Here is a 24,506-nt window from a genome sequence, read left to right on the forward strand (position 1 = left end):
TCTATGTTGACCTGGTATGGTTCCCAATCAGAGGCAGCTGTCTATCGTTGTCTCAGATTGGGGATCATATTTAGGCAGCCTTTTCCCACCTGTTGTTTGTGGGATCTTGTTTTTGTGTAGTGCCTATTAACACTGCAATTACGTCACGATTCATTTGTTTTCTGTATTTGTTTTGTTGATTTTCTTTGATTAAAACATGTGGAAGTCTACGCACGCTGCGCCTTGGTCCAATCATTCTTACGATCGTGACAGCGTTCCAGTTGACTACCTTATGAAGCTGGTTGACAGAATGCCAAGAGTGTGCAAAGCTGTCATCAAGGCAAGCTACTTTGAAGAATCTAAAATATAAATTATTTTTGGATTTGTTTAACACTTTTTTGATTACTACCTGAATCCATATGTGTTATTTCATAGATTTGATGTCATTATTATTATTCTACAGTGTAGAAAATAATAGAAATGAAGAAAACCCTTGAATGAGTCGGTGTGTTCAAACTTTTGACTGGTACTGCAAGTAAAGAACAACTTAGTGTTAAGTGTTTCTCATAACCACAACTCATAATGGTTGCTGCCCACTACAGTCCTTGTGATCCAGAAGGGTGCAGCGGTCAAAGGAAATGCATATCAGTGCTAGAGGCGTCACTACAGACCCTGGTTTGATTCCGGGCTGCATCACAATCGGCCGTGATTTGGAGGCCCATAGTGCAATGCACAATTGGCACAGGGTCGTCCGTGTTAGGGATTGGCTGGGTCTGTAATTGTAAATAAGAATTGGTCTTAAATGCAATGAAGTACTCTACATTGCACTAGAAACTATTTGGCTTCTTGAACAGTGTGTGTCTTAATTAACTGCTCTAGTAGGGGATGTAAGCATGAGAAGATCATCACTGGACACTGGGTGGAAGGGGTTGCAATAATGTGAATAAGGTTTGGCATATTTGTGATCTGTAATTAATCACATGTAAAGAATGTAAAAACAAGGTACAAATGTGGATTGACTGGCCAAGCAATCATTGACAAGACACCAATATATCTGACAATGTTTATTATACTATTATAATATACACTATGATGAATTACAATATCAATTGAACACACTCACTTCAATGTTATATCAATTCATATAGGAATAAAGCTTTTCTCCAACAACATGGAAGTGGTTCCACTGTAGGCTACTGCTAATTACATCATTTAGCAACAATTTCACATAACATTGGAATATCTAAAGTGACCCTGTTACACATTAATAGTTACAATGTTACCAATGATTATCTGCTAAATTGTTGTTTATCTCTGTCAGAGTAGTTCTACCTAACTCTATGATAAACCATATAACTGAACGTTACAATGTTTTTTCCACTCAATCATTTCTTAATGACGTATATCATTGGATGTCTTCTCCATGAGGTGTTTCTTGGTGTTCTTCTCCGGCCTGAACAGAATAATAAAGCATTTAGGAACAAATAATAGAAAGAACAACCCAAAGCTAGAGGTGATGATGGCAAAGATCTCCACAGCTACAGTGAACTTCCCAGGAGAGCTGACATAAGCTGGGATAAAGGTGATCCAGACTGCACAGAATATGAGCATGCTGAAGGTGATGAATTTGGCCTCATTGAAGTTATCAGGCAGCTTCCGAGCCAGAAAAGCCAGCACAAAGCACAAGAGAGACAGGAGACCTATATAACCCAACACAGCCCAGAATGCCCCTACAGAGCCTAAGTCACACTCGAGAAGGACCTTTTCCTTGTAGGTAGTGAGGTTTTTAATGGGGAAGGGAGGGGACAGGACCAACCACAGAGTGCATATCAAAGCCTGGACAAATGTGAAGGACACTACAGTCAATCTCTGCTGTGGAGGGCCAAACCATTTCATGACATTACTGCCTGGAAGTGTAGCCCTGAAGGCCATCAACACCACTATTGTTTTCCCCAGAACACAAGAGATGCAGAGGACGAAGGTGATCCCAAACGCTGTGTGACGCAGCATACAGGACCATTCAGAGGGCCGGCCAATGAAAGTAAGAGAACAGAGAAAACACAGAGTCAAGGAGAAGAGCAGCAGGAAGCTCAGCTCAGAGTTGTTGGCCCTGACGATGGCCGAAGTTCGGTGGCGGTAGAAGACGGTTGCCGTGGCGATGGCCAGACAAGCCCCGCCCACAGAGCAGGCGGTCAGGATGATTCCGAGGACCTCGTGGAAGGACAGGAACTCCACAGGTTTGAGGATACAGAGGTCTCTCTCAGCGTTGGGCCAGTACTCTTCGGGACAGATCAGACAGTCTGAAGAATCTGACCAGGACAAAACAACAGACATCAAATGTTAATAATAATAGATTCAGGTTTTATTTATTTACAAATACATGTCCCACAATGCTGCACTTTTCAGTTTACAATAAAGAATGTTGAATTAATTTGCAGCTTACATGAGATATTGAGAATAGTAACATGATTGACAGACACTACCTTTGTAGTGCTGGTAATATGAATAAATCACTACTTAGTAAACTGTGATGGAAATTACTACATCTACATCTTTGCCAACTGTTCCTATAGTCCTACCTGTGTTATTACTGATCTCTCCCTCTGCACATTGGATACAGTCATAACAGCATACAGGCCTTCCTTTCTGTACAGCCTTACGAGTGCCTGGGGGACAGCTCTCACTGCACACTGACACAGGTACTTCTGTACTGTTCTTTACCCAGGTGATTTCCTTCTCCATGTCAAACATCTGGTCAGGAGGCAGGGACGCATCATAGCGCCCCACTGTCACAAACTCCATCTTCCCACTCTCTCCTATCTGCCAGTTGACCAGCTCATATGTGGGCACTGGGTCCCCGTTGGCATCGAAAGACACCTGGTACCCATTTTGAGAGAAGTTCACCCTCCTCAATCTCTCCAGGACCTGGGGGTTAAAAGGGCAAGGAAGAGAGAGGGGACGAGAGAGAAGTAGAGAGGGTAAGAGAGATGGAGCAATAGACAGAGAGAGGGGAAGAGAGATGGAGATAAGGGAAGATAGAGATGGAGTGAGGTGAAGAGAGAAGGAGAGAGGAAGAGAGATGGAGCGATAGATTGAGGGAGGGGAAGAGAGATGGAGATATTGGAAGATAGAGATGGAGTAAGGGGATGAGAGAAGGAGAGAGAGAAACTTAACTTTCATTTACCTTGTATATTTTTCAAAGGTGTTACTTCAAAACCAGCCGTAAAGTATAATGAGAGCTCCTAGGCCTTCATACTTGTAGTCAATATAAACATATATATCAGGACATTATACCATTGTCTTGTCATTCACCTGTGTTGGTTTGACATGGAGGTGATTGTCACAGTTCACAGTGGAGTTTTCTCTCTCTTCACAAACGATGCTGTGGATGGCGTGTGCTATGGCATAAACAGCTTTATACACCATGTTAGTGACACGCAGCTGGGATGTATCTGTGTAGGGGGTCTGTAGCTGCTGTATATCCTCACTGCCATCACACACCTTCTCCTCAACCCCAACACCTGTAGAGGTCCCTACAGACAGACAGAGAGAGAGACAGAATGATAGGAAGATAGATAGATAGATAGATAGATAGATAGATAGATAGATAGATAGATAGATAGATAGATAGATAGATAGATAGATAGATAGATAGATAGATAGATAGATAGATAGATAGATAGATAGATAGATAGATAGATAGATAGATAGATAGATAGATAGATAGATAGATAGATAGATAGATACCCAGCTGACAGCCAAAGGCTCCCTCCCAGAACTCAGTGAGCAGGGGAGAGTTGGACACCTTCTGTGGGGAGAGGTCCAGGAGGAAGTCCCTAAGACCAGGGATGACAGAGCGTTGGATGCCAAATCCGATGGCCCCGGCACACATTGCAAAGCGCAGCATATCTGGGTCAGTGACCCAGGTCTCGCTTCCGATCCACTGGCGGGGTGGAGAGGGCAGGCGGTCCAACTCTCTCAGCAGGATCCTCATGTCCCCAGTGGCTGCAAATGCAACCACCACCCGGGCTGTGGAGCTGGGGAACATGATTATATCATAAAATATGCTTATGTTTGTCATTAATTGGCATGTCTCAGTGAAGTCAACATGAACATTAGCATTAAATAACACTTTTTATCTTTCTTTTCCCAAAGATCAGCTTTGGGAAAAGAGAGAAATTAATAACTGAAGCTTTTATAATTATGGTCTTGCATTTGTGTGAATGAAAAGTTCACCAGTAATCATGGATCACCTGCGGATCACGTCGGCCACCCGTTGCACTCTACTGAGTGGGTTGGTACGGTAGAAGGCTTCAGAATACTCCACACAGATTCCCTCCTCTTGTGCTGCCTGTAGGAAAGCAGCCATCCCGTTATTACCGTAGTCAGAGTCGGAACGGACCGCCCCAATCCAGGTCCAGCCGAAGTGCCTGATGAGGTGAGCCAGAGCGGCAGCCTGGAACTGATCACTGGGGATGGTTCTGAAGAAGGTTGGATACTGTTTCTTATCACTCAGACACGCACAGGTGGAAAAGTGACTCACCTTGGTAAAAACAGACAGTCGAAACATGAGAAAGAACATCATGTCGGCCAAACGAGTCTCAGTTATTGGCTACTTCCTACTTGTTTTCTTTAGCTGTGTGGTATGATGTAGTTTGATGTAGTTTGATGTTAGGGAGACATTATGTTTGATGGGAGATAATAAAAATATGCCGGTTTATTGTTTTTCGTTTCGCAAGAATGAAAAAGACGTTTCGACCCAAGACCTTGGTCATTCTATTCATATTGACAATAGTACAATAAGACATACTGGTTCTGTAAAAAACATGAGTAAAAGGTGCCAATCCCTGGTCTCCCATAACAACCTAGCCTATGAAAGATCAGATCATGTTTAAATGCCTATAGAAGTTCTCCTAACTTTCTCAACATAATTTCACACAGAAATGTATGTTCCTGAAAGAGAGAATACAGTTGGAATAGAGGAGGTTAAAAGAGGATTTATTTCCTGAAAGAGAGGAGAATATTAGATTTCTTTCCACAGGAGTTTACCTGAGGAATGCCGAAAGGGCCGATGATGCGCAACATGCTGATGGTTGGCGTGGAGCCAGACTCGCCCACGATAGCTGTCACCGTAGCCGATCCAGAGCACTGTTCTCCGGTATCAAACATGGGATCCAGGCCGTTAGCCAGTTGGAAGGCCACTTTTACAGCCATGGGGACCGAGGAGCAGGAGTCGTGCACTTGATAACCGAGTGTGACACCTGGTAGAAGGTCTGAACTGTTGTTTATCTCCTCAACTGCGAAGACCATGGCGCGTGAGAAGCGCAACTCACGGGAATCCAAACTGTAAATAGAAGATAGATAAGTGAGCACCACTTGACTAAATGGTAAACTGGCCTATAGAATACATGGTTATACGAGGGCAAACATCTTAATATCTAGCCATATTTTACTGTCTATAGGCCTACACTTTTGTTATCAGTAATTGAGGACATTGTAGTATTGCCTGCATTTTTGAAAATGTGACCCTTTGTAACAGTAGGCTTTATCTACTCTCTCGGATGCAAACACACTTTTAATCTGTCTTAAAAACACGGTTTATTGGTCTTTAAATGCTTTTCATATGTCTTTAAAACACAGTTAATCTGTCTTTAAAATATTGTTTATCTGTTTGTAAACACACTGTTTATCTGTCTTCAAAACACTGTTCCTCTGTATTTAAAACACAATGTATCTCTCTCCCCACACAGCCACAGTCCTGTCCCCTGTTCCCTCTTGCGCTCACTGACCTCCCTGTGCACTGCAGGGGCTCAGGCAGGCTGGTGTAGCTGTGATCCACAGTGTGCATATAGTAATGAATGGAGAAAACACCCCCGATGACAAAGTCCCCGTCCTGGGAGAACGCTGGAGGACGAGGGGTGCCTTGGAGCCTGCATCTGACAGACTCCATCCCAGAGGCAGAGTCAGAGTCAGAGGCAGACGAGAGCAAGGCGAGCCCACCAGCCACCACAGCTAGATGGAGTAGAACCAGACTACCAGCGAGACTTGGATCGAGAGCAGGAGCCGGAGACAGCCTCATTCCCCTGATGTGTAGAAGGTACGGAGTACTACAGTGCCACACAGACCCACATAGGTTAGGTTACCTCTCTAATCTCATTTAAATACCCACTGAACCTGTGTGGGGATTCCTCTAGGGGCCACACTGTGGGTATGGCCATGCCAGGGAGGGAGTGGTTAGAGGCTCACCCAGTCAGGTCCTGCTTCTTTCAGCTATAGAGGGAAAATGCAGCAGCATCAGCCCTACGTTGACTGTAATGGTTTAGATAGACGTAAACATACAGTAAACACACAATGACCATCTGGCTCTCTTATATTTCCTCTACAGTCTTGTCCTCTTGGCACGCTGGCTCTAAAGGAAGCTTGTTCTCAAGTGTCTGTCCTTTATCTGAGAAGAAAGATCAGAATGTATTAATACATTTTTTATTTTAACATGTGGGGGTTACATCCTTATATTTGGCACTAAAGTGTCCCTTTAGTGCCAAACTATTGGCCATGACTATACAGTCATGGCCAATAGTTTTGAGAATGACACAAATATAAATTTTCACAAAGTCTGCTGCCTCAGTTTGTATGATAGCAATTTTAATATTCTCCAGAATCTTATGAAGAGTGATCAGATGAATCCCTCCTTGCCATGCAAATGAACTGAATCCCCAAAAACATTTCCACTGTATTTCAGCTCTGCCACAAAAGGACCACCTGACATCATGTCAGTGTTTCTCTAGTTAACACACGTGTGCGTGTTGACGAGGACAAGGCTGGAGATCACTCTGTCATGCTGATTAAGTTTGAATAACAGACTGGAAGCTTCAAAAGGAGGGTGGTGCTTGGAATCTTTGTTCTTCCTCTGTCAACCATGGTTACCTGCAGGGAAGCATGTGCCGTAATCAAGAACTTCAAATAGAGTAGTTAAATTGTTGTGAAGAAGGCTTCAGGGCGCCCAAGACAGTCCAGCAAGCGCCAGGACCGTCCCCTAAAGTTGATTCAGCTGCGGGATTGGGGCACCACCAGTACAGAGATGGCTCAGGAATGGCAGCAAGCAGGTGTGAGTGCATCTCCATGCACAGTCAGGCGAGGACTTTTGGAGGGTGGCCAAGGGTCAAGAAGGGCAGTAAAGAAGTCACTTCTCTCTGGTAACCCATTCCAATCACCAGGTGCACGGCTGTGCATTTGCAGCATGTATCAATGTGTATTTACCATCACAAGTTTGTCATGCTCAAAAATCCTGCAGAAATGCAAAATTGACTGGCCTGATGAATTCGGGATGACCGGGCTGTGATAGTGGTTCCTATCCATCGCTCGTTGTGTTGATTTCATCATGTCCATTTGGTGATGTTTTTCACTGTTGAATCATATTGCAAATGCACGTGCATTTGCAATATGTTTCAATGGGCATTTACCTTCACGATTTGTCATGCTCCAAAATCCTGCAGAAATGCAAAATTGACTGGCCCGATGAACTCGGGATGGCCGGGCAGTGATTCTGGATCCTCTCCATCACTCGTTGGTGTTGATTTCAGAATGTCATTTTGCTGATGGTACCTAACTGTTTAAACATATTACAAATGGACAAAAGTCAGCCAGCAAGTCACCGTCCATCAGTCAATTAGATAGAATTTTGAAACCAAACTGATACAAACTGACACCACACCCACTTTTTCCAACTCGTTTAGAAGCCAACTATCACATATTTCAGAGCTGGCCCAAAATACACAGCGCCTTCTGTTCAAACCATAATAAAAACATAAAACACGAAGTTACATTCTAGCTGCGGGTCCAGTTCTGACATTATGTGTAGGCCTAGCTGAGGCGACCCCGAATCCCAAGTTCTGGCTCGATAGGTCATTCGGTGCCCGAGCAAGACTTTAATTGGTGCTGAAAATCCACTTTTTTCCATGCCTTGCTACGGGGACCTTTTTAACCCTTCGAAACAGCACCATTTTAAGTGCACCATTTTAAAATGACAGCATTTTAAGGCACTTCCGGTTTGAAAGTGAACACATATCCTCCTTGGGGTAGGCACTTATAGAATATTGAGTTTTAAGTCTTTAGGTTAAGAACTGACTTATTTACAGAGGGTTGAAATCCCAGAAATCTCGCATAGTGTCACGATTTACTAGGAGTGGTGGGTGGAATCAGGCGCAGAGAGCAGGGTTCAGTAGACTGTCAATTTATTCTCCGGCGCACAAAACCGGTCATGCCAACATACAGGGCGCATACAATTTACCAGCCCAAACACAGGACCAAAGTAGTCCGGAGAATAACCACACGAAAACCACCATACAACAGAGTAACAAAAACAATCCCGCACAAAACAAGGGCGGATCAACCTACTATTTATAAGGACGCGAATAAACTAAAATACACACAGGTGAAACTAATAAGACAAAACCAACAGACAAACGAAAAAGGGATCGGTAGTGGCTAGTAGGACAGTGACGACGACAGCCGAGCACCGCCCGAACAGGCAGGGGAGCCAACTTCGGCGGAAGTCGTGACACATAGCTCGGAAACACAATTCAAAAAGATTCGTCTGAACACGCTGCAACTGGATCTGTAACTTAAAAATTAAAATAAAGTAATTTTCCACCATAATTTGCAAATAAATTCATACAAAATCCTACAATGTGATTTTCTGGATTATTTTTTCTCATTTTGTCTGTCATAGTTGAAGTGTACTATGATGAAGATTACAGGCCTCTCTCATCTTTTTAAGTGGGAGAACTTGCACAATTGGTGGCTGACTAAATACTTTTTTGCCACACTGTATATACTGTATTCTATACCATCTACTGCATCTTGCCTATGCTGCAGAGCCATCGCTCATCCATATATTTATAGGTACATATTCTTATTCATACCTTTACATTTGTGTAAATAAGGTTGAATAAGATGTTGTGAATTTGTTAGATTACTTGTTAGATTTTACTGCATAGTCGGAACTAGGAGCACAAGCATTTGGCTACAATTGCATTAACATCTGCTAACCATGTGTATGTGACCAATACAATTTGATTTGATTTAATTTGATTTGACATACACAATCCATGTCCCAATTGTCTCAAGGCTTAAAACTATTCCCCTTCATCTATACTGATTGAAATGGATTTAACAAGTGACATCAATAACGGATCGTATCTTTCACCCTGATTCACCTGGTCAGACTATCATGGAAAAAACATGTATTCTTAGTATTCTTAGTATTCCAAATCAAATCAAATCAAATCAAATTGTATTTGTCACATACACATGGTTAGCAGATGTTAGTGGTCACATACACATGGTTAGCAGATGTTAATGGTCACATACACATGGTTAGCAGATGTTAATGGTCACATACACATGGTTAGCAGATGTTAATGGTCACATACACATGGTTAGCAGATGTTATTGGTCACATACACATGGTTAGCAGATGTTAATGGTCACATACACATGGTTAGCAGATGTTAATGGTCACATACACATGGTTAGCAGATGTTAATGGTCACATACACATGGTTAGCAGATGTTAATGGTCACATACACATGGTTAGCAGATGTTAATGGTCACATACACATGGTTAGCAGATGTTAATGGTCACATACACATGGTTAGCATATGTTAATGGTCACATACACATGGTTAGCAGATGTTATTGGTCACATACACATGGTTAGCAGATGTTATTGGTCACATACACATGGTTAGCAGATGTTAATGGTCACATACACATGGTTAGCAGATGTTAATGGTCACATACACATGGTTAGCAGATGTTAATGGTCACATACACATGGTTAGCAGATGTTATTGGTCACATACACATGGTTAGCAGATGTTATTGGTCACATACACATGGTTAGCAGATGTTAATGCGAGTGTAGCGAAATGCTTGTGCTTCTAGTTCCGACAATGCAGTAATAACCAACAAGTAATCTAGCTAACAATTCCAAAACTACTACCTTATACACACAAGTGTAAGGGGATAAAGAATATGTACATAAAGATATATGAGTGAGTGATGGTACAGAGCTGCATAGGCAAGATACAGTAGATGGTATTGAGTGCAGTATATACATATGAGATGAGTATGTAAACAAAGTGGCATAGTTAAAGTGGCTAGTGATACATGTATTACATAAAGATGCAGTAGATGATATAGAGTACAGTATATACATATACATATGAGATAAATACTGTAGGGTATGTAAACATTATATTAGGTAGCATTGTTTAAAGTGGCTAGTGATATATTTTACATAATTTCCCATCAATTCCCATTATTAAAGTGGCTGGAGTTGAGTCAGTGTGTTGGCAGCCGCTCTTTTAATTTATGGATTAAAAAAACGTGCCCGTTTTAAGCGCAATATTTTGTCACGAAAAGATGCTCGACTATGCATATAATTGGCAGCTTTGGAAAGAAAACACTCTAATTTTTCCAAAACTGCAAAGATATTATCTGTGAGTGCCACAGAACTCATGCTACAGGCGAAACCAAGATGAAACTTCAACCAGGAAATGGGCAGAATTTTTGAAGCTCTGTTTTCCATTGTCTCCTTATATGGCTGTGAATGCGCCGGGAATGAGCCTGCCCTTCCTATCGTTTCTCCAAGGTGTCTGCAGCATTGTGACGTATTTGTAGGCATATCATTGGAAGATTGGCCATAAGAGACTACATTTACCAGAGGTCCGCCCGGTGTCCTTTGTCTAAATTGGTGCGTAATCTACAAGCTGCACGCAGTCATCCAGTGATTGAGAGGAGAGAGGAGGCTTTCAACGAACGATATATCATGAAGAGATATGTGAAAAACACCTTGAGGATTGATTCTAAACAACGTTTACCATGTTTCAGTCGATTTTATGGAGTTAATTTGGAAAAAAGTTCAGCATTTTGAAGACTGAATTTTCGGGTTTTTTTGGTAGCCAAATGTGATGCACCAAACGGAGCAATTTCTCCTAAACAAATTATCTTTCAGGAAAAACTGAGCATTTGCTATCTAACTGAGAGTCTCCTCATTGAAAACATCTGAAGTTCTTCAAAGGTAATGATTTTATTTGAATGCTTTTCTGGTTTTTGTGAAAATGTTGCCTGCTAATGCCAACGCTAAATGCTACGCTAGCTGCGCTAGCTAAGCTTGAGAGCTAGCATATTAATTTCATTTCATTTGCGATTTTCATGAATAGTTAACGTTGTGTTATGCTAATGAGCTGCGGGGATAATTACTCTCCTGGATACAGGTTTTTTTCGTAGCTAAACGTGACGCACCAAACGGAGCGATTTCTCCTAAACAAATAATCTTTCAGGAAAAACTGAGCATTTGCTATCTAACTGAGAGTCTCCTCATTGAAAACATCTGAAGTTCTTCAAAGGTAATGATTTTATTTGAATGATTTTCTGGTTTTTGTGAAAATGTTGCCTGCTAATGCTAACGCTAAATGCTACGCTAGCTGCGCTAGCTGTTACACAAATGCTTGTTTTGCTATGGTTGAGAAGCATATTTTGAAAATCTGAGATGACAGTTTTGTTAACAAAAGGCTAAGCTTGAGAGCTAGCATATTAATTTCATTTCATTTGCGATTTTCATGAATAGTTAACGTTGCGTTATGGTAATGAGCTTGAGGCTGTATTCACGATCCCGGATCCGGGATGGCTCGACGCAACAGGTTAACCACTTACGTAACTGAGGAACTTATTTTAACCTTACATAATACCTAGATTCAGTCGCACTCCTAAAAACGAAAAATATTTGTCATTATAAACTAGCTCCCTGGTATACAAAAAATAGCCGAGTCGGAAGTGGCACTACACCAAACTGGAAGTCTTCTGATTAGCTTGGAATGGAAAGACAGTACCGTGCAGTATCGAAGATCCCTCACTGCTGCTAAATCATCCTATTTTTCCAATTTAATAGAGGAGAGTAAGAACAATCCAAAATGTATTTTGATACTGTCGCAAAGCTAACTAAAAAGTAGCATTCCCCAAGAGAGGATGGATTTTTGTTGTGGAAATAATCAGAATTTGTTGGTAACATATGTAAGATGTTTTATATTCATCAAATATGTGTAAGTTACTTCTCATCAGAATGGTATTTTTGTATATTACTGTGGCGGGTTGCAGTTGTCCGTTCTATGTCAAGACTAAGTTGATGGGCCGCAGAGAGGGGAGAGGTCAAAGTGTCATCATGTGTAAACATATCTTTTCCTCCCTACCTTTCCCAGCAGGGAAAGGAGGGTGGCAGTGTCTGGAATCATTCTATGCTCCCTCTAATGTTGTTTCTATCTTAACCTATAGCCGCATTCTCCTCTCTGTGAGTTTGTCCAGGATTGGTTGTATTTAGAATTGGTTGTATCTCAATGACAATTTGATATATGCCTGTAGATATGGAGGATTGGTTGAGAGAGGAGACAAAGCTGAACAATGAATTATGCCGATGCTGTCTTATCCTGTGTATCTTTGCTATAAAGGATCCCATTTGCCATTGTGTTGGGACTCTCAACTTTTCATTAGAGATACTGAACTGTTGAAAGTGAAAATGCTATTGCAATGTAGGGGGGGCTCTCAGAGAATTCACTGAGAGACACTGAATTACCTGAGAGTCACAGGATTGTGACAGAGGTCAGATAATTAAAGATGGACTTTGATAACTAACTCTGACTTGTGTGTGTGGTTTGCTCCCATGATTTGGTAAATAGAGGAAATTTCCTACGACATTTTACATCAGAAGTGATAAATTCATGAACTTCTTTGATGAAAAGATCATAATCATTAGAAAACAAATTACGGACATTGCTTTAAATATGCATATTTCTCCAAAGTTGTCCTGAGTCTGCGCAACACTGACCTAGGATCAAGGGAGACACTCAAGTTTTTGAATCTCTTGACACATTGATGGAAATAGCAATGGCCTCTAAACCTTCAAGCTGCATACTGGACCTAATTCCAACTAAACTACTGAAAGAGCTGCTTCCAGTCCCCATCATAGCACTGAGACTGCACTAGTGAAGGTGGTCAATTACCTTTTAATGGCGTCAGACCAAGGCTCTGCATCTGTCCTCGTGCTCCTAGACCTTAGTGCTGCTTTTGATACCATCAATCACAGCATTCTTTTGTAGAGATTTGAAACCCAAATTAGTCTACATGGACAAGTTCTGGCCTGGTTGGTTTAGATCTTATCTGTCAGAAAGATATCAGTTTTTCTCTGTGGATGGTTTGTCCTCTGACAAATCAACTCTATTGTTTTCACTATTTATTTTACATCTTGGTTGATTTTCACTGCTATGCGGATGATACACAGCTATACATTTCGATGAAACATGGTGAAGCCCCAAAGTGTTTCAGACACAAGGAAGTGGATGGCGGCACAGGTTTTACTTTTTAACTCAGAAATGCTAGTTCTAAGTCTCAAGAAACAAAGAGATCTTCTGTTGGATCTGACAATTAATCTTAATGGTGGTACAGTTGTCTCAAATAAAACTGTGAAGTGCCTCGGCATAAATCTGGACCCTGATCTCTCTATTGATGAACATATCAAGACTGTTTCAAGGACAGCTTTTTTCCATAACATAACATTGCAAAAATTTGAAATGTTCTATCCAAAAATGATGCAGAAATATGTTTTTGCCACTTCTAGATTAGACTACTGCAATGCTCTACTTTCCGGCTACCCGGATAAAGCACTAAATAAACTTCAGTTAGTGCTAAATACGGCTGCTAGAATCCTGAATAGAACCAAAGAATTTGATAAATTTACTCCAGTGCTAGCCTCTCTACACTGGCTTCCTGTTAAGACTAGTGCTGATTTCAAGGTTTTACTGCTAACCTACAATGCATTAAATGGACTTGCTCCTATCTATCTTTCTGATTTGGTCCTGACGTGAATACCTACACATATGCTACGGTCACAAGACGAAGGCCTCCTTATTGTCCCTAGAATTTCTAAGCAAACAGCTGGAGGCAGGGCTTTCTCCTATAGAGCTTAAATGTTATGGAATGGTCTGCCTATCCATTTTGAGAGACGCAGACTCGGTCTCAACCGGATATGTTGGACGGTAGCGTCCCACCCAGCCAACAAGCCAGTGAAAGTGCAGGGAGCCAAATTCAAAACAACAAAAATCTAATAATTAAAATTCCTCTAGCATACAAGTATTTTACACCAAAATTCTCGTTAATCCAGCCACAGTGTCTGATTTCAAAAAGGCTTTACAGCGAAAGCACCACAAACGATTATGTTGGGTCAGAGAGCCACATCAATTCACAGAAATACTCATAATAAACATTGATGAAAGACACAACTGTTATACAAGGAACTTTAGATAAACCTCTCCTTAATTCAACAGCTGTGTCAGATTTCAAAAACACTTTACGGAAAAAGCAGACCATGCAATAATCTGAGTACGGCACTCAGAGACCAAAACAGCCAATGAGATATCCGTCATGTTGTGTAGTCAACATTAGTAAAAAATAGCATTATAAATATTCACTTACCTTTGATGATCTTCATCAGAATGCACTCCCAGGAATCCCAGTTACACAATAGATGTTTGATTTGTTCGATAAAGTTTATAATTTATGTCCAAATACCTTCCTTTGTTAGATCGTTTGGTAAACAAATTCAAACGCGCGTGCAAGTCCAGCCGAAAGGTCGGATGAAAAGTCCAAAAAGTTCTGTTTACAGTCTGTAGAAACATGTCAAACTAAGTATAGAATCAATCTTTAGGATGTTTTTAACATAAATCTTCAACAATGTTCCAACCGGACAATTCCTTTGTCTATAGAAAAGCAATGGAACACGAGCTATCTCACATGACAGCGCGTCACGAGCTCAAAGCATTCTGCCAGACCTCTGGCTCATTCCCCTCTCATTCAGCCCCACTTCACAGTAGAAGCATCAAACTAGGTTCTAAAGACTGTTGACATCTAGTGGAAGCCCTAGGAAGTGCAACATGGGAATGTTGGGAAATGTTTTTTTTTTTTAACCTTTATTTTACTAGGCAAGTCAGTTAAGAACAAATTCTTATTTTCAATGACGGCCTAGGAACAGTGGGTTAACTGCCTGTTCAAGGGCAGAACGACAGATTTTGTACCTTGTCAGCTCGGGGATTTGAACTTGCAACCTTTCGGTTACTAGTCCAATGCTCTAACCACTAGGCTACACTGGAATGAGTTGAAAAACAACCAACCTCAAATTTCCCACTTCCTGGTTGGATTTCTTCTCAGATTTCTGCCTGCCAAATGAGTTATGTTTTACTCACAGACATCATTCAAACAGTTTGAGAAACTTCAGAGTGTTTTATATCCAAATATACTAATAATATGCATATATTAATAACTGGGCCTGAGTAGCAGGCAGTTTACTCTGGGCACCTTATTCATCCAAGCTACTCAATACTGCCCCCAGTCACCAAGAAGTTAAAGCTTTATTGAATACTCATCTCTTCAGTAGGGACTATGATTGAGTGTAGTCTGGCCCAGTGGTGTGAAGGTGAACGGAAAGATACTGGAGCGATGAACCGCCCTTGCTGTCTCTGCCTGTCCGGTTCCCCTCTCTACACAGGGATTCTCTGCCTCCAACCATATTACGGGGGCTAAGTCACTGGCTTACTTGTGCTCTTCCATGCCGTCCCTAGGAGGGGTGCTTCTCTTGAGTGGGTTGAGTCTCTGACATGATCTTCCTGTCCGGGTTGGCGCCCCCTCGGGTTTGTGCCGTGGAAGAGATCTTCGTGGGCTATACTCTGTCTTGTCTCAGGGTAGTAAACTGGTGATTAAAGATATTTAGTGGTGTGGGGGCTGTGCTTTGGCACAGTGGGTGGTGTTATATCTGCCTGATTGGCCCTGTCCGGGGGTATAGTTAGATGGGGCCACAGTGTCTCCCTACCCCTCCTGTCTCAGCCTCCAGTAATTATGCTGCAATAGATTATGTGTCCGGGGGGCTAGGTTCACTCTTATGTCTGGAGTATTTCTCCTGTCTTATCCAGGGTCCTGTGTGAATTTAAGTATGCTCCCTCCTATTCTCTCTCTCTTTCTCTCTTTGACTTTCTCTTCTCTCGGAGGACCTGAGGCCTGGGACAATGCCTCCGGACTACCTGGCCTGATGACTCCATGCTGTCCTCAATTCACATGGTCGTGCTGCTGTTCCAGTTTCAACTGAACTCTGACCTGGTCACCGGAAGTGCTCCCTTGTCTCGGACCTGCTGTTTTTGACTCTCTCACTCTACCACACCTGCTGTCTCTTAACGTTTGAACATCTTGGCCATGTACTATTATAATCTCCACCTGGCACAGCCAGAAGAGGACTGACCTCTCCTCAGAGCCTGGTTCCTCTCCAGGTTTCGTTCTAGGTTCCAGTGTAGAGCCAGCGTGCCAAGAGGACTAGCCTGTAGAGGAAATACTGTGTAGAGCCAGCGTGCCAAGAGGACTAGACTGTAGAGGAAACACTGTGTAGAGCCAGCGTGACAAGAGGACTAGACTGTAGAGGAAACACTGTGTAGAGCCAGTGTGACAAGAGGACTAGACTGTCTGGGAAATACTGTGTAGAGCCAGCGTGCCAAGAGGACTAGACTGTAGAGGAAATACTGTGTAGAGCCAGCGTGCCAAGAGGACTAGACTGTAGAGGAAATACTGTGTAGAGCCAGCGTGCCAAGAGGACTAGACTGTCTGGGAAATACTGTGTAGAGCCAGTGTGCCTAGAGGACTAGACTGCAGAGGAAATATAAGAGCCAGCGTGCCAAGAGAACTAGACAGTAGCGGAAATATAAGAGAGCCAGGTGGTTATAGTGTGCCTAATGTATGTTTATGCCTATATAAACCATTACAGTCTACTTAGGGCTTACGCTGGTGCATGCAGTCTCTATATCTGAAAGAAGCAGGACCTGACTGAGTGAGCAGAGCAGCTTCTAACCCCTCCCTCCCTGGCATGGCCATACCCACAGTGTGGCCCCCAGAGGAATCCCCACAGAGGTACGGTGGGTATTTAACCCAGAGAAGATATGTATCCTGACCTATATGGGTCTGTGTGGCGCTGTATTACTCCATACCTTCTACACATCAGGGGAATGAGGCTCTCTCCGGCTCCTGCTCTGGATCCAAGTCTGGCTGGTAGTCTGGTTCTACTACATCTAGCTGTGGTGGCTGGTGGGCTTGCCTTGCTCTCGTCTGCCTCTGTCTCTGCCTCTGGGCTGGAGTCTATCAGATGCAGGCTCCAAGGCACCCCTCGTCCTCCAGCGTTCTCCCAGGACGGGGACTTTGTCATCGGGGGTGTTTTCTCCATCCATTACTATATGCACACTGTGGATCACAGCTACACCAGCCTGCCTGAGCCCCTGCAGTGCACAGGGAGGTCAGTGAGCGCAAGAGGGAACAGGAGACAGGACTGCGGCTGTGTGGGGAGACAGATAAATTGTGTTTTAAAGACAGAGAAACAGTTTGTGTAAAGACCGGTAAACAGTGTGTTTAAAGACCGATAAACAGTGTGTTTAAAGACAGATAAACAGTGTTTAAAGAGACAAACAGTGTTTTAAAGACAGATTAAAAGAGTAGGTAAAGTCTACTGTTACAAAGGATCACATTTTCAAATGCAGGCTATCCTACAATGTCCTCAATTACAAACAACAAAAGTGTAGTCATATACACGGTATGGAAAATAATAGTAGATATTAGGCTGTTTGCCATGGAAACATTCTATAGGCTAGTTTATGATTTGTCAGGAGGTGCTCACTCACCTATCTTCTATTTACAGTATGGATTCCCGTGAGTTACGCTTCTCGCGTGCCATGATCTTCGCAGTTGAGGAGATAAACAACAGTTCTTACCTTCTACCGGGTATCATGCTTGGTTATCAAGTGCACGACTCCTGCGCCTCGGTCCCTATAGCCGTGAAAGTGGCCTTCCAGCTGGCTAACGGCCTGGACCCCATGTTTGATACCGGAGAACAGTGCTCAGGGTCTGCTACAGTGACAGCTATTGTGGGCGAGTCTGCCTCCACACCAACCATCAGCATGTTGCGCGTCATCGGCCCTTTCGGCATTCCTCAGGTAACTCCTGTGAAAATAAATCATTCAGCTTCTTTTAATTTACTGTATTCCTAATGTATATTCTCCTCTCTTTCAGGAATATACATTTCTGTGTGAAATTATGTGGAGAAAACCATTTGAACATAGACCGAGGATTATGAGTCTGGAGATCTTCTGTCGCCATTAAAACATGATCTGAGGACTATCTTTCATAGGCTAGGTTGTTATGGGAGACCAGGGATTTGTGTCACAATTTTGTGTACCTTTTTCATTCTGGCACAATGAAAAACAATGAGTTGGCTTATTATTATTAATGTCTCCCTAACATCAAACTACATAGCAAAATAAAAAGAACAGGAAGTTGCCAATAACTGAGATTCGTTTGGTCAACATTACGTTCTTTCTCATGTTTTCGACTGTCTGTTTTTACCTAGGTGAGCCACTCTTCCACCTGTGCGTGTCTGAGTGATAAGAAACAGTATCCAACCTTCTTCAGAACCATCCCCAGTGATCAGTTCCAGGCTGCCGCTCTGGCAAACCTCATCAGGCACTTCGGCTGGACCTGGATTGGGGCGGTCCGTTCCGACTCTGACTACGGTAATAACGGGATGGCTGCTTTCCTACAGGCAGCACAAGAGGAAGGCATCTGTGTAGAGTATTCTGAAGCCTTCTCCCGTACCAGCCCACTCAGCAGAGTGCAACGGGTGGCCGACGTGATCCGCAGGTGATCCGTGATTACTTGTGAACTTTTCATTCATACAAATGCAAGACCATAATTATAAAAAATACTATTGTTTTTAATTTCTCTCTTCTCCCAAAGCTGATCTGTGAGACCAACATGATTTGCATATCTTAAGCATGTCAAAAGTGTTGATTAATACTAATGTTCATGTTCACTTCACTGAGACATTCCAATGAATGACAAACATGACCAGCATATTAAGCATATGATATAATCATGTTCCCCAGCTCAACAGCCCGGGTGGTGGTTGCATTCGTATCTTCTGGGGACATGAGAATCCTGCTGAGGGAGATGGAACGCCTGCCCTCTCCACCCCGCCAGTGGATCGGGAGCGAGACCTGGGTCACTGACCCAGATATGCTGCGTTTCGGTTTGTGTGCCGGGGCCATTGGATTTGGCATCCAACGCTCTGTCATCCCCGGCCTCAGGGACTTCCTCCTGGACCTCTCCCCACAGAAGGTGTCCAACTCTCCCACGCTCACTGAGTTCTGGGAGGGGGCCTTTGGCTGTCGGCTGGAGACAGGTATCTATGTATCTATCTATCCATCCATCCATCCATCTATCAGTCTATCTATCTATTTATCTGTCTGTCTGTCTGTCTGTCTGTCTGTCTGTCTGTCTGTCTGTCTGTCTGTCTGTCTGTCTGTCTGTCTGTCTGTCTGTCTGTCTGTCTGTCTGTCTGTCTGTCTGTCTGTCTGTCTGTCTGTCTGTCTGTCTGTCTGTCTGTCTGTCTGTCTGTCTGTCTGTCTGTCTGTCTGTCTGTCTGTCTGTCTGTCTGTCTGTCTGTCTGTAGGGACCTCTACAGGTGTTGGGGTTGAGGAGAAGGTGTGTGATGGCAGTGAGGATATACAGCAGCTACAGGCCCCCTACACAGATACATCCCAGCTGCGTGTCACTAACATGGTGTATAAAGCTGTTTATGCCATAGCACACGCCATCCACAGCATCGTTTGTGAAGAGAGAGAAAACTCCACTGTGAACTGTGACAAAAACCTTAATGTGAAGCCAACACAGGTGAATGACAAGTCTATAGTCTAATTTCCTGATAAATATGTTTCTATAGACTACATGTATGAAGGTCTAGGAGTTCTCATTATACTTTACAACTTCTTCTGAAGCAACACATCTGATAAATTTGATTTGAATTAATGTTCCGTTTCTCTCTCCATCTGTCTTCCCTTCTCTCCATTTTTCTCTTTCCATCTTTCTTCCCCTTTCTCCATCTCTCATCTCTCTATTCTCCTCTCTCCATCTATCTCTCCATCTCTCATCTCTCTCTTCCCCTCTGTCCATCTATCTCTCCATCTCTCATCCTCTTACTCATCTCTCTCTTCCCTTATCTCCATCTCTCCTCACCTCTCTCCTTCTCTCACATCCTCTCTCTCTCTCTCTCTCTCTCTCTCTCCCTCCCTTGCCCTTCCAACCCCCAGGTCCTGGAGAGATTGAGGAGGGTGAACTTCTCTCGTAACGGGTACCAGGTGTCTTTCGATGCCAACGGGGACCCAGTGGCCACCTATGAGCTGGTCAACTGGCAGAGACGGGAGAGTGGGAAGATTGAGTTTGTGACAGTGGGGCGCTATGATGCGTCCCTGCCTCCTGACCAGAGGCTTGACATGGAGAAGGAAATCACCTGGGTAAAGAACAGTACACAAGTACCTGTGTCAGTGTGCAGTGAGAGCTGTCCCCCAGGCACTCGTAAGGCTATACAGAAAGGAAAGCCTGTATGCTGTTATGACTGTATCCAATGTGCAGAGGGAGAGATCAGTAATAACACAGGTAGGAATATAGGAATAGTTGGCAGAAAATCTGTAGTAACTTCAATCACGGTTTACTAAGTAGTGGTTTATTCATATTACCAGCACTACAAAGTTAGTATCTGTCAATCATGTTCCTGTTCTTATTTTCTCATGTAAGCTGCACATTAATTCAACAATCTTTATTGTAAACTGAAAAAGTGCAGCATTGTGGGACATGTATTTGTAAATAAATAAAACCTGAATCTATTATTATTAACATTTGATGTCTGTTGTTTTGTCCTGGTCAGATTCTTCAGACTGTCTGATCTGTCCCGAGGAGTACTGGCCCAACGCTGAGAGAGACCTCTGTATCCTTAAGCCTGTGGAGTTCCTGTCCTTCCACGAGGTCCTCGGAATCATCCTGACCGCCTGCTCTGTGGGTGGGGCTTGTCTGGCCATCGCCACGTCAACCGTCTTCTACCACCACCGAACATCGGCCATCGTCAGGGCCAACAACTCTGAGCTGAGCTTCCTGCTGCTCTTCTCCTTGACTCTGTGTTTTCTCTGTTCTCTTACTTTCATTGGCCGGCCCTCTGAGTGGTCCTGTATGCTGCGTCACACAGCGTTTGGGATCACCTTCGTCCTCTGCATCTCTTGTGTTCTGGGGAAAACAATAGTGGTGTTGATGGCCTTCAGGGCTACACTTCCAGGCAGTAATGTCATGAAATGGTTTGGTCCTCCACAGCAGAGGTTGACTGTAGTGTCCTTCACGTTTGTCCAGGCTTTGATATGCACTCTGTGGTTGGTCCTGTCCCCTCCCTTCCCCATTAAAAACCTCACTACCTACAAGGAAAAGATCATTCTAGAGTGTGATGTGGGTTCAGCTATTGGTTTCTGGGCTGTGTTGGGCTATATAGGACTCCTGTCTCTCTTGTGCTTTGTGCTGGCTTTTCTGGCTCGGAAGCTACCTGATAACTTCAATGAGGCCAAATTCATCACCTTCAGCATGCTCATATTCTGTGCAGTCTGGATCACCTTTATCCCAGCTTATGTCAGCTCTCCAGGGAAGTTGACTGTAGCTGTGGAGATCTTTGCCATCATCACCTCTAGCTTTGGGTTGTTCTTTCTATTATTTGTTCCTAAATGCTTTATTATTCTGTTCAGGCCGGAGAAGAACACCAAGAAACACCTCATGGAGAAGACATCCAATGATATACATTATTAAGAAAATATTGACGGGAACAGACACTGTAACGTTCAGTTATATGGTTTATCATACAGTTAGGTAGGACTACTCTGACAGAGATTTAGCAGCTAATCATTGGTAACATTGTAACTAGTAACATGACACAGGTTCACTTTAGATATTCCAATGTTATGAGTGATTGTTCAAATCTAGAGTGTTAAAATCTGATTTGACCTGCTAAATGATGTGATTAGCAGTAGCCTACAGAGTGGAACCACTTCCATGTTGTTGGAGAAAAGCTTTATTCCTATATGAATTGATATAACATTGAAGTGCATGTGTTCAATTGATATTGTAACTCATCATATTATGTATTATAATAATATAATAAACATTTTCAGATACAGTTGAAGTCGGAAGTTTACATACACTTAGGTTGGAGTAATTAAAACTTGTTTTTCAACAACTCCACACATTTCTTGTTAACAAATTATAGTTTTGGCAAGTCTGCTAGGACATCTACTTTGTGCATTACACAAGTCATTTTTCCAACAATTGTTTTCAGACAAGAGTATTTCACTTATAACTCACTGTTTCACAATTCCAGTGGGTGAGAAGTGTTTATACACTAAGTTCATTGTGCCTCTGTCTGCACTACGTCCAGACAAAAACTCTAAATGTTCCGTCACAGTCCTTTAGAAACATGTCAAGCAATGTATGGAATCAATCTTTAGGATATTTTTAACATAAAACATCAATAATGTTCTAACCCGGAGAATTCCTTTGTCTGAAGAAAAAGCATTGGAACGCGAGGTAACTCTGTCGGGAGCGCGCGTAATGAGACCAAGGCACTCTGCCAGACCACTAACTCAAAAAGGTCTCATGAGCCCCTCCTTTGTAGTAGAATCCTCATTCAAGTTTCTAAAGACAGTTGACATCTAGTGGAAGCCTTAGGAAGTGCAACATGACCCATATCCCACTGTATCTTCAATAGGGAATTAGTTGAAAAACAACCAACCTCAGATTTCCCACTTCCTGGTTGGATTTCTTCTCAGATTTCTGCCTGCCAAATGAGAGAGTAAAACAGGTTTAGAAACTTCATAGTGTTTTCTATCCAAATATACTAATAATTTGCATATATTAGCAACTGGGCCTGGGTAGCAGGCAGTTCACTCTGTGCACCTTATTCATCCAAGCTACTCAATACAGCCCCCCAGTCACCAAGAAGTTAAAGCTTTATTGAATACTCATCTCTTCAGTAGGGACTATGATTGAGTGTAGTCTGGCCCAGTGGTGTGAAGGTGAACGGAAAGATACTGGAGCGATGAACCGCCCTTGCTGTCTCTGCCTGTCCAGTTCCCCTCTCTACACAGGGATTCTCTGCCTCCAACCCTATTACGGGGGGGGGCTAAGTCACTGGCTTACTTGTGCTCTTCCATGCCGTCCCTAGGTGGGGTGCGTCCCTTGAGTGGGTTGAGTCTCTGACGTGATCTTCCTGTCCGTGTTGGCGCCCCCTCGGGTTTGTGCCATGGAGGAGATCTTCGTGGGCTATACTCTGTCTTGTCTCAGGGTAGTAAATTGGTGGTTAAAGATATTTAGTGGTGTGGGGGCTGTGCTTTGGCACAGTGGGGGGTGTTATATCTGCCTGATTGGCCCTGTCCGGGGGTATAGTCGGATGGGGCCACAGTGTCTCCCTACCCCTCCTGTCTCAGCCTCCAGTAATTATGCTGCAATAGATTATGTGTCCGGGGGCTAGGTTCACTCTTATGTCTGGAGTATTTCCCCTGTCTTATCCAGTGTCCTGTGTGAATTTAAGTATGCTCCCTCCTATTCTCTCTCTCTTTCTCTCTTTGTCTTTCTCTTCTCTCGGAGGACCTGAGGCCTGGGACAATGCCTCAGGACTACCTGCCCTGATGACTTCTTGCTGTCCTCAATCCACCTGGTCGTGCTGCTGTTCCAGTTTCAACTGAACCCTGACCTGGTCACCGGAAGTGCTCACCTGTCTCGGACCTGCTGTTTTTGACTCTCTCACTCTACCACACCTGCTGTCTCTTAACGTTTGAACATCTTGGCCATGTACTATTATAATCTCCACCTGACACAGCCAGAAGAGGACTGGCCTCCCCTCAGAGCCTTGTTCCTCTCCAGGTTTTGTTCTAGGTTCCAGTGTAGAGCCAGCATACCAGAGGACTAGACTGCATGGAAATATAAGAGAGCCAGAGTGCAAAGAGGACTAGACAGAAGTGGAAATATAGAGGACTAGACTGTAGGGGAAAAACTTTGTAGAGGCAGAGTGCCAAGAGGACTAGACTGTCTGGGAAATACTGTGTAGAGGCAGAGTGCCAAGAGGACTAGACTGTAGATGAAACACTGTGTAGAGGCAGAGTGCCAAGAGGACTAGACTGTAGAGGAAATACTGTGTAGAGCCAGCGTGCCAAGAGGACTAGACTGTAGAGGAAACACTGTGTAGAGGCAGAGTGCCAAGAGGACTAGACTGTCTGGGAAATACTGTGTAGAGGCAGAGTGCCAAGAGGACTAGACTGTCTGGGAAATACTGTGTAGAGCCAGCGTGCCAAGAGGACTAGACTGTCTGGGAAATACTGTGTAGAGGCAGAGTGCCAAGAGGACTAGACTGTCTGGGAAATACTGTGTAGAGCCAGCGTGCCAAGAGGACTAGACTGTCTGGGAAATACTGTGTAGAGCCAGCGTGCCAAGAGGACTAGACTGTCTGGGAAATACTGTGTAGAGCCAGCGTGCCAAAAGGACTAGACTGTCTGGGAAATACTGTGTAGAGCCATCGTGCCAAGAGGA

General features: G+C 43.3%; 2 protein-coding genes across 2 annotated transcripts; one reads left to right on the forward strand and one right to left on the reverse strand.

Annotated features, from left to right (window-relative positions):
• Positions 1 to 1,030: 1,030 nt before the first annotated feature.
• On the reverse strand, positions 1,031 to 6,091 carry LOC109878816 (extracellular calcium-sensing receptor-like). Its single transcript, XM_031795419.1, has 7 exons — positions 5,769 to 6,091; positions 5,029 to 5,323; positions 4,233 to 4,522; positions 3,727 to 4,016; positions 3,292 to 3,512; positions 2,559 to 2,904; positions 1,031 to 2,288 (listed from the first exon to the last, which is right to left on the reverse strand). Exons 1-7 carry the CDS (start codon positions 6,056 to 6,058, stop codon positions 1,372 to 1,374), a joined length of 2,649 nt encoding a protein of 882 aa, XP_031651279.1. The 5' UTR covers positions 6,059 to 6,091; the 3' UTR covers positions 1,031 to 1,371.
• A 9,998-nt stretch (positions 6,092 to 16,089) lies between these two features.
• On the forward strand, positions 16,090 to 22,100 carry LOC109878828 (extracellular calcium-sensing receptor-like). The gene is made up of 7 exons (XM_031795416.1): positions 16,090 to 17,358; positions 17,758 to 18,052; positions 18,466 to 18,755; positions 19,001 to 19,296; positions 19,567 to 19,787; positions 20,204 to 20,549; positions 20,818 to 22,100. Exons 1-7 carry the CDS (start codon positions 17,009 to 17,011, stop codon positions 21,732 to 21,734), a joined length of 2,715 nt encoding a protein of 904 aa, XP_031651276.1. The 5' UTR covers positions 16,090 to 17,008; the 3' UTR covers positions 21,735 to 22,100.
• Positions 22,101 to 24,506: the final 2,406 nt, after the last annotated feature.

This window comes from Oncorhynchus kisutch, linkage group LG18, assembly GCF_002021735.2.
Source record: "Oncorhynchus kisutch isolate 150728-3 linkage group LG18, Okis_V2, whole genome shotgun sequence".
NCBI lineage: Eukaryota > Metazoa > Chordata > Actinopteri > Salmoniformes > Salmonidae > Oncorhynchus > Oncorhynchus kisutch.

Bases quoted from the DNA above. Each gene is read 5' to 3' on its own strand.
- LOC109878816 (XM_031795419.1), bottom strand. From the start codon at position 6,058: ATGAGGCTGTCTCCGGCTCCTGCTCTCGATCCAAGTCTCGCTGGTAGT. The intron at 4,017-4,232 runs GTGATCCATGAT...CATGTTCCCCAG, and splicing joins GTGGCCGACGTGATCCGCAG to CTCCACAGCCCGGGTGGTGG. The intron at 2,905-3,291 runs GTGAATGACAAG...TTTAACCCCCAG, and splicing joins TCCATGTCAAACCAACACAG to GTCCTGGAGAGATTGAGGAG.
- LOC109878828 (XM_031795416.1), top strand. From the start codon at position 17,009: ATGTATCCTGACCTATATGGGTCTGTGTGGCGCTGTATTACTCCATAC. The intron at 18,053-18,465 runs GTAACTCCTGTG...GTTTTTACCTAG, and splicing joins GCCCTTTCGGCATTCCTCAG to GTGAGCCACTCTTCCACCTG. The intron at 19,297-19,566 runs GTATCTATGTAT...GTCTGTCTGTAG, and splicing joins TGGCTGTCGGCTGGAGACAG to GGACCTCTACAGGTGTTGGG.